The sequence below is a fragment of the Beta vulgaris genome, chromosome 8 (genome assembly GCF_026745355.1).
Source record: "Beta vulgaris subsp. vulgaris cultivar EL10 chromosome 8, EL10.2, whole genome shotgun sequence".
NCBI lineage: Eukaryota > Viridiplantae > Streptophyta > Magnoliopsida > Caryophyllales > Amaranthaceae > Beta > Beta vulgaris.
In genome coordinates, this window is record NC_079209.1 from 21,524,158 (window position 1) to 21,534,307 (window position 10,150).

The 10,150-nt window shown below is 39.7% G+C and overlaps 2 protein-coding genes across 2 annotated transcripts; both read right to left on the reverse strand.

Moving 5' to 3' along the window:
- Positions 1–780: 780 nt before the first annotated feature.
- LOC125492550 (uncharacterized) lies at positions 781–2,328 on the reverse strand. The gene is made up of 4 exons (XM_048635167.2): positions 1,998–2,328; positions 1,172–1,431; positions 966–1,089; positions 781–888 (listed from the first exon to the last, which is right to left on the reverse strand). The coding sequence occupies exons 1-4, from the start codon at positions 2,319–2,321 to the stop codon at positions 781–783; spliced, it is 816 nt and encodes a 271-aa protein (XP_048491124.2). The 5' UTR covers positions 2,322–2,328.
- A 1,813-nt stretch (positions 2,329–4,141) lies between these two features.
- LOC130589858 (uncharacterized) lies at positions 4,142–5,771 on the reverse strand. The gene is made up of 2 exons (XM_057391472.1): positions 5,588–5,771; positions 4,142–5,252 (listed from the first exon to the last, which is right to left on the reverse strand). The coding sequence occupies exon 2, from the start codon at positions 5,231–5,233 to the stop codon at positions 4,142–4,144; it is 1,092 nt and encodes a 363-aa protein (XP_057247455.1). The 5' UTR covers positions 5,234–5,252; positions 5,588–5,771.
- Between the last annotated feature and the right edge of the window lie 4,379 nt (positions 5,772–10,150).

Here is a 10,150-nt window from a genome sequence, read left to right on the forward strand (position 1 = left end):
TTCAAGCAATGGGCCTAAAATGAGCTAAATGACCTATATTTGGTTCTAACTTGCCTACATTTTGTTATTTCAATAAAAACTACAAACTAACACATTTAACTAAGTATATATAGGATGTTTGAGGTGTTTATGATTCAAACTAAGTTAAAACTACTCAAGTTCATTCATTTTCAAGCAATATGGCCTAAAATGAGCTAAATGACCTATATTTGGTTCTAACTTGCCTATATTTTGTAATTTCAATCAAAACTACAATCTAACACATTTAACTAAGTATATATAGGATGTTTGAGGTGTTTATGATTCAAACTAACTTAAAACCACTCAAGTTCATTCATTTTGCAAATAAAATAGCCTATAATGACTTAAATATATGTTTAAAGGATGTACCGAAATTTGTTTTGCTCTCTTGTTTGCTGCAATTTCTCCTTTTCCAGCAACAGTTTTGAAATGAGTCTTCAAGAACAACTCGGGGGGTAGGGAGTACTCGTCCTCTACTCTTTGCCTGTACACATTGTTGAACATAGACTTTATTTTTTCATATACAGAAAAAATCATGAAATTCAAACTAAGTAATACATATGAAACATTCTTACCATCTTTTTAGCATGTTGTGCCGCCGAGATGGAACCCTGAAAGTGCGACGGCTCAACTGGATTAGAGAGGGAGCCACCTCTTCGGTTCTTCTTTGCCTTCTCAGATTTCTCGAGGAATGCGGGCTCCTGACTTTTCTTTTTCATAGTTTCATAAATGGTTTTCCCCAACCATTTTGGCCTTTCTTTAGCTCTGTTGAGCACCCAATACCGCAAATCTCTCAAACGAGTTCCAGCTTTCATATGGTATGCTTTTCACTTGGCCATCTAACTCAGGAGCCCATTCGTAAAGACCCTTTAACAAACATTAAAACAAGTTGTTAATAAACTAATATAATAAATTTAATTCTTCATAATTTGATTCATACATACCGTGAATGAGTTCCACCAATGCGTCTTTGTTGCATCGTCCACCTCACGGTAGTTAAACCAAGGTTCTCGGAAATGACCCTGGAAAATGTCAGTGATGGACCCGCTAACTTTGTTATCATCAAACCTGAATTCAAAAAAAACACTTAAATTGTCAATATCATGGAAAATATAAATATTATGAATCATATATTAATTTAGAAATTTACCACAATCCAGTAGGGCTCAAAACCCTTTTTGATGCACGGTTTGACCCTTCAGCTTCCTCCCTCTGGCTGCTCGGCGTCTCCGGTACATGGTCACCAATGTCACGTGCATGTGAATCATCTCGTTGTGTCTCAGAGCCAAGGTTCGGGCTTTCTGGAGCTCCTGGTGACTCAAAAAGCTCCCTGCGAATCAATTTCCCACGACCTTGGCTTCCACCTAAGCCATCTCGACCTCCGCGCTCCTTAGGATTAGACATGCTTACCTATATAAAACAACAAATTTATAAATCATGGTGGATAATTAATGTTAGTCTATCATCATAACAAAATATCGTCTACCATCAAAGTGAAGAAAAATCTAGCATCATTACAAAATAACAAGTAATCTTCAACAAATCATTACAAAAGTCACGAATTTTAATATAAATGGTGTTCTTAATACAAGTTATGATATACTAAAACAAATCAAAGTGGATTCCCATCCTCGCTTAGTTCCATCACTATCGTCATCCCAAAAACCATCATCTTCATCGTCATCATCCTCGCTATCTCCAGACTCGAAACTAGACTCTTCTTCATCATCACCTGAGGGGACTTCGAATAAAATATCTTCATCATCTGCTTGAACACACTCAACATCATTACCCTCTTCATAATCGGGAATATCACTTGGATCAGAAAGAGTTGGAGTCCCAACACTTGTCTCCTGAAGGAAGTCGAAGTCAACAGGAGCATCAATCACAGACCTTGCCTTTGTCCTAAACACAGCCCACCATTGAGCACGATCTCTTTTCAAGCTTGGGTACGGTGCGAAGTATACTTGGCTAACCTGGTATGATAGCACAAAGGGATCAAACTTGGGGTATTTCTTGGTATGGTTGACTTCAACTAGCTTGTATTGATCGATGTTCATTCCCCTGACATTGTCCATCCAATTGCACTTGAATAAAATTGTGTTATATTGCCTAAGTGCACCAGTAAACTTCAATTCTATAACATCATCTAGAATCCCAAAGAAATCACTCCCTCCGTCATTAGACACACACACTCCATAATTCATGGTGGACTTGTGTTTGCTTGATCCTTGTGTTTGGAAATTGTATCCATTAACATAGTATCCATTCCAAGTGCGAACTAATGTCGAAGGACCCATTGCTAAAGCAAACATACATCATCATTTGGTTTGTCTTGAATAACCTATTAAAATAATTCATATGTTAGATACAACTTTGTATCAATCGAGTTTTAATAGTTACACAAACTCACTTTCGATCTAAACCAATCAAGGTATTCTGCTTCATGTTGCACCCACACATCTTCTGCACGTAAGTAGGTCGAATTTGAAGAATGTGGTCCTCGAAACCCCTTACAATCATAACAATTGTCAATGTCTAAATTGAAATAAAATTCAAATTTGTAAATAGTATGATTAATAACAAGTGTTTTACTTTTCAAATTCTTGTAAGATGCCTGTATTTGCTAACACATATAGGTGTGCACGTTGAAGTTCTGCTTCAGTTAAAAATCGTTTTCCACCTGCGTTTGACGGCCGACCACAATCAACTCTAAATATTCTGGGACATTTTCATCGAGCATCCTATCAACTTCATTAGTGACATTACGGCCTAAATCTCGTGTCTTAGTATCCACTCCTTGTGAAAATAGTTGGAACAGAAGTTTGCAATCTCTTCGCACAAGTACGCATTACAAATAGAACCCTCCACACGAGCCTTGTTACCAATTTTGCGTTTTAAATGATTAAGGAACCTAATAAAGTGGTTATGAAAAGAGTTACATAATTGCGAAGAACAATAAAAAGGATATATGAAAATGAAAGATAAGGTACCTTTCAAAGGGATACATCCAACGGTATTGTACGGGACCACATAGCCTAGCTTCGCGTGGAAGGTGAACCGGTAAGTGTTCCATGGAATTGAAGAATGATGGTGGGAAAATCTTTTCAAGTTTACAAATGATCTCGGCTATGTTCTTTTCCAATCTTTCCATGTCTCTTACTGTGATGGTGGAGCAACACAAATCACGAAAAAAGAGGTGATCTCAGTAACAGCTTTCCACACATGAACCGGGAGCAACTCCTTTAATGCTATCGGTAACAATCTTTCCATGAAGACATGACAGTCATGACTTTTCATACTGTGCAGCTTACCGGACTGCATGTCCACACATCTTGTTAAGTCGGACGCATAACCATCTGGAAATTTTAAATCTCTCACCCAGTTGCATAATACTTTCCTTTGGGCTATGTCCAGTGCGAAAGGCGCTTTTGGTGGAGTTTCTTTTCCGTTCGCATCCTTGGTAACATGAAGTTGAGGCCTTTTACACAATTTAGCAATGTCTTTTCTGGATGCAACAGTGTCTGATGTCTGTTTTTTCACATCCATAATTGTGTGAATTAGTTGGTCGAAAAAGTTTTTCTCAATGTGCATGACGTCAAGGTTGTTACGAAGATGGAGAGATTTCCAGTATGGGAGCTCCCAAAGACAGCTTTGTTTGAACCACCCTTTTTTCAACTTTTTAAAGTATTAAGTGCTTCGGGCCCATCTGTAGCCTTTGGCAAGTCTTTAACACAGGACCACAACTCTTCCCCAGACATGATGTGTGGCGGAGATCCTTTTTCAACCTTATTTCTGCAAAAAGCTACTTTGTTGTTACGAAAAGGATGATCTAGGGGTAGGAATTGACGGTGACAATCAAACCAAGAAACTTTACCCCTGGTCGAGCCAAAAAGCTTTAGATTTGTCCAAACAGTAAGGACATGCCTTTTTCCCAGCTGTAGCCCAACCAGATAGCATACCGTACGCAGGAAAATCACTTATTGTCCAAAGAATGGCAGCACGCATATTGAAATTTTGTTTCCTAGAAATATCATAAGTAGTTGCTCCAACATCCCATAATTGCTTCAATTCCTCGATTAAGGGTTGCATGTACACATCCAAGTTCCCCTTCGGATTTTTAGGACCAGGAACGAGCAACGAAAGGAACATGAAGGGTTTCTTCATGCACATCGATGGCGGCAAGTTGTACGGGGTTAAGATGACCGGCCAACATGAATACTGACCCCAAACTTTCCATGTGGACCAAACCATCGGTACACAAACCGAGCCGAACATTCCTAGGCTCAGATGCAAATTCGTCAAAGGATCTATCCAAATGCTTCCAAGCTTCACTATCGCTAGGGTGAGCCATTTTTTCTTCGGCTCTCGGATTTTTGGCATGCCATGTCATTTCTTCAGCAACATTTTTTGTTGCATACAACCTTTGCAATCTCGGTGTAATTGGGAAATAAATCAGAACTTTCATTGGAACTAAAGACCCCTTTAGAAGTCCTTTGTATCTGTCGCTATCGCACACTGTACATCTGTCCAAGTGTGCATCAGTTCTCCAAAATAACATACAACCTTTGGGGCACGCATGAATCCTCTCGTGGGGAAGCTCTAATCCCTCCAAAATCTTCTTCGTATCGTAAAATGTGTTACTCATGTTGTTGTTGTTAGGTATTGCTTCTTTCACTAATGAAGCAAACGCATCAACACACCTATGTGGCAAATTATACTCACATTTCAGAGATACTATTCTAGATGCCATTTCCAACACGGACATGGAGCTCCCTTCGTACAATGGTTCCTCAGAAGCCTTTAATAGGTCAAGAAACACCTTTGCTTGAGGATTAGGCTCCTCGTCCATTCCACCAGGCTCTTCAACATTGGACGGTTCTGAGTTATTCCCAAGAGCATCGAAAATCATTTCACGGTATGGATTAGATGGCTCATGTGCGGATCGAGGTAACTCTTCACCATGAGAATACCAATCGTAGTAATCAGGTATAAATCCCTTTCTATACACGTGCACTTTAACCGTGTCTGCGTCATGCATACGTCTGTTCTTGCATTTCGGACACGGGCATCTAACTTCATCCAAACCTGGGCTTTCAGGATTTGCTTTGCAAAATTCAATGAATTCATCAACCCCCCTCAAGAACTCGGGCCTCAAGTTACGCCCATTGTCATATCTATCATACATCCACCAACGCTCCTTCCGTTTCATGGTGCCTAATTCTACAATTCTAAATCATTTCAATCATAATAGTCATTAACAACCCACATACGTACAATTCTACAATTCTAAATACATGATGATGCAAACATATTTATTTAAATACTTAAATCAAAATTTATAACATTATCCAAATTTTTCCACGAAAACAAATATGTCAAAAAAAATATAAATATTTCAAATAGTGTAACAAATAAAGGAATGTGCAATAAATTAATTATTGTGATAATAATATAGTTTTTAACTTTTGTAACATTTAATAAAGAAACCATCATATAAATTATTGTGATAATTAATACACTAACTTAAACTTCAAAGTATTATAAACTAATAATTAAAGCATACCTAGAGGCAGCCGGGCAGTCCAACGGCAAGGACACAGTAGAGAGACGATACTGTGTGACGGCAAGGAGACAGTTGAGTGTGGTCACCTACATTCACAAAGCAAACACTCACTTAAACGGAATTAGATAAATGATTCCATCTAAAAAAAATCAATGATTCTCTTTTCCTCTCATGAAATCCACCAAACAAAGTCGTAAACTCACAAACCCAATTACTACTACATAAATAAGAACTCTTGGAATTGATAGTTGAAAAGTCATCTCAGCTTCTTTTTTTTTTATTTCTTTGACAACCTAATCTCAGCTTCTAGTGAAATCAATACTTCCTACATATGATCAACAAGTTGGTCTCCAAAAAGTTTAGAACAACGTCAGTTCGCCTTTGGGTTTCAACCATATCCCAAAACTACTGACCACTACCTGCTAGCCATATTACTACTACATAAATAAGAACTATTGATTATGTGAGTTAGTGCTACAAAGTACAAACTAAATCTACACTACAGATTTAAAGCATTGAAACAATTTAGACCAACATCAACTTCAGAACTCTTCTCTTCTCTTCTCACTTCATTATCTCTTTCCCTCCTTTAGAAGTGAGAAATTTCGCTGTGATCAACTACAATTTCTTATTTCCTCCAACATTTCACCCATTTCCTCCCTAAACTTCTTCCATATGAGGAGTAATACTCTTCTATTCATTCAAATTTCAATTATTAACCATCCTAAAAGCAAAAGTTCATCATTTATGGACAGAACAACCAACAACATAAATTACAACAATAACATGAATTGAACAACCAACATCACAATTTGATCGTTCTAATCACGGGTTCAATTTTGTGGGTTTTAGCTTGTTATCAAAAATTACAATAATAAAACAGAGCAGCCAACATCAAATTAAACTCAAACTAACAAACAACAACAAACTTGAGATTGAAGAGGGAAGTTATGGCGGCAGGCGGCAAAGTCAGCGGCGGAAGGGGTGAATTACGCAGTAGCGGCGGAAGGGCGGAGTGAATCACGAGGCTGCAGGGTCCCTTCAATCCCAAAAACTCAATTTTTAGGGTAATAGAAATTAAAAAAAAAATAAACATAGAGCTGTAGGAATTACCGCCGGCAAGATTTTTCTGTCGCCGGTCTCAAGTCGCCATTCGCCGGAATGGACTTCAAGGCAGATCCGCCGGCGATTTTTTTGGAATGCGTGCGTGGGAAAGAGAGCGAAAGAAGTTTCTGAGTGCGTGAGAAGTCGCCGGTATTTAGTCGCCGGTGTCGAGTCGCCGTTCGCCGGTGTTTCGTCGCAGTTTCGCCGGCGACGGCTTGAGAGAATAATGCGTGGGAGTTTTCTTGATGCGTGGGAGGTTGTTTGAGAGAATAATGCTGGGAGGTTGTAACGACTATAATTTGAGTGGGAGTTTGGATGTTAGTGGGTTTAAGTCGTCAACCTCAGCGACGGCTTCACTAAATACACCGACGGTTTAGAGCCGTCGCCCAAACCCTTCAATTTCTGAAATAAAAAAAATCTTATCACCGACGGTTTAACACGGTCGTTGATTGTAGCGACCGTTTAAAGCCAACGCGGATTTTAAAAAAACCGTCGGTAGAGACGTCGGCTATAAACCGTCGCTGATTACATGTTTAACGTCAGTTTTTGTGGCCGTCGCTGAATAGCTGTCGTTGACTGAGCATTTTCTTGTAGTGTTAGGCTATCCATACAACTGCCACTGGGCAGCCACATTCAGCACAGGGAAGTTCAGGGAGCTCTTCTGGTATTTCCAAGGCGAAACTCACATGGCTGGATGTAGTCAAACAATTGCTAGCAACTATGCCATCTGTACAAGTGGGGAAATAATTGTGTTAACCTATTGTAGGTTAACCTGACATTCAATATATATAGTGTTGACATTACAGACCTATGACTAGTAAAGTACCATTCTACCCTTTACATATAATATTATCCCTTTACATATAATATTATCCAATACACCCCCTCAATCTTTACGGGTGAAACAACGGATAGATTGGTACGATGTTTAGTAAATAGTCAGTAGATAGGCCTTTAGTAAAAATGTCTGCAACCTGAGACTGAGTAGGAACATGTCGAACAATAAGACCTCCCTTGGCAACCATTTCTCGAACAAAGTGATAGTCAACATCGATATGTTTGCTACGATCATGATGAACTGGATTAGCAGTGAAATAAGTAGCAGAGACATTTTCGCAATAGACAATCACAGGACGATAAAGAAAATAGCCAATGTCAGCAAGAAGTTGCTTGAGCCAAATGTTTCTGCAGCTGTGTAGGCAATGCCCTGTATTCAGCTTCAGTGGAGGATTTGGAGACAGTAGGTTGCTTTTTGAACGCCAGGAAATTAAATTCTTCCCAAGAAAAACAGCATATCCAGTGTAGAACGTCGGTGTCAGGACATCCTGCCCAATCTGCATCAGAATAGGCAATAACAACAGTAGGAGACTGCTGCTATATAAATAAAGTCCATAATCCAAGTCCCTGCAGATATCTGAAAATTCTTTTCACAGCATGAAGGTGAGTAGTACGAGGAGCATGCATAAACTGGACACCATATTAACAGCATAAGCAATATCAGGACGAGTCATAGTTAAGTACTGCAATGCACCAACCATACTACGATAATCTGTGGGATCAGCAAGAAGTTCTCCATCAAGCAGAGACAATGTTACTCTAGAGACAACAGGAGTGGTAACTGGTTTAACAGTATGAAGATGGAATTTACGAAGTAAATCAGAAACATACTTATGTTGAGACAAAAATAAACCAGAGGGAGTACGCACAACCTGTACACCTAAAAGTAATGAAGATCCCCTAAATCCTTCATAGCAAATTGAGAAGAAAGACAGATATGAATTTGGCAACAAGAGGAGGACTACTACCAGTAAGGACAATGTCATCAACATATAAAGCAGAATAATGAGATGACCACGAAATTTGAGAGGAACATAGAAGTGTCACAACTGCTGCACTTGAAACCAATAGATAAAAGAAAGTTGCTAAACCTGGAGAACCAAGCTCTAGGAGCTTGTTTCAAACCATAAATGGACTTACGAAGACGACAAATATGAGTGGGTTTAGATGGATGAATAAAACCCAGAGGTTGATACATATAAACCTCTTCATTGAGAAAACCATGAAGAAAAGCATTTTTGACATCTAATTGACGAATAGACCATTTAAGAGAAACAGCAATAGTAAGAACCAAGCGAACAGTAGTAGGTTTAACAACACGACTAAAGGTTTCAAAGTAATCAATACCTGCCTGCTGATGATTGCCAAAAACAACAAGTCTGGCCTTGAACCACTCCACAGAACCATCAGAATGATATTTAATCCTGTAAACCCACTTACAACCAAGTAAATTCTTATCATAGTTGCGAGGTACCAACTCCCATGTGTCATTTTTAATCAAAGCATTATATTCATCTAACATAGCTTGACGCCAACGTGAGTCTTTAGACGCTTGTTTAAAATTAGTAGGTTCAGACTCTACAATTTCAGTGTTTAAGTTCATTAAGACACGAGGCTTAGGCACGCCATCTTTAAGACGAGTAACCATGGGATGTTTGTTAGCAACAGACAGAGACGAAGAGGGAGGCAAGGGGGTTTGAGACACAACACAATGTGACATGGAAGGTGGGGAGACGGCACTGGCCATAGCGGACTGGCTAGTAGGCGGGCTAGCAGCGCATGATGGCGAGGGAGGCCCAGTAGGGTGCGGGCCAGCAGCCGAGAGCGTGCTGTGGGGAGTACGAGCAGCACGTTGCGTAGGCATGCTAGCAAGAGAGGGAGGTGACGCGGGCCGGGCAGCACAAGGCGTGGCCGAACCAGCAGGCGCTGGTGAGCCAGCGTTCCAGGCAGCAGCGCTCACGTCCGAGGCCTTTAAAGGCGAGGGGGACGGGCTAGCGGACGACACAAGGGGAGGGAGGCACATGGCTGGGCGAACCAGACGATGCACGAGACGCATCAGCGACATTGGTTAAATTCCAGTCAAAGGTAAGGACCAAGGGCGATGTATAAGGCACAGGTGATGTAGGACCCACTAAAGCACGATATGGGAATTTATGTTCATGAAAAAGAACATGACGAATAGTGTAGACTTTCTTGGTAGTAGGATCAAAACATCGATACCCTTTATATTCCAATGCATATCCAATAAAAACACAAGTTTTAGATTTAGGTTGCAGTTTGTGATTTTAGAATTTAGAAACAAAGGAAAGCATTCACATCCAAATGTTTTCAAAAATTGATAGGAAGGGGGACGATGAAATAATTTTTCAAAAGGAGGAACACCCCCTAAAACCGAGCTGGGTAATCTATTAATAGTGTAAGTGGCAGTGTATGATGCATCAACCCAAAATTCAGCAGGAAAGTCAAAGTGAATAATCATAGTACGAGCCATTTCAATGATATAACGATGTTTGCGTTCTGCAACACCGTTTTGAGCTGGAGTATGGGGACAAGATTTTTGAAAAATATACCATTGTCAGAAAAATGTTAAGAAAAGGAGAATTATCAAATTATCTTCCTCCA

Bases quoted from the DNA above. Each gene is read 5' to 3' on its own strand.
- LOC125492550 (XM_048635167.2), bottom strand. From the start codon at position 2,321: ATGGGTCCTTCGACATTAGTTCGCACTTGGAATGGATACTATGTTAAT. The intron at 1,090-1,171 runs GTAAATTTCTAA...TTTTGAATTCAG, and splicing joins TTGAGCCCTACTGGATTGTG to GTTTGATGATAACAAAGTTA. The intron at 889-965 runs GTATGTATGAAT...TGTTTGTTAAAG, and splicing joins ATTGGTGGAACTCATTCACG to GGTCTTTACGAATGGGCTCC.
- LOC130589858 (XM_057391472.1), bottom strand. From the start codon at position 5,233: ATGAAACGGAAGGAGCGTTGGTGGATGTATGATAGATATGACAATGGG.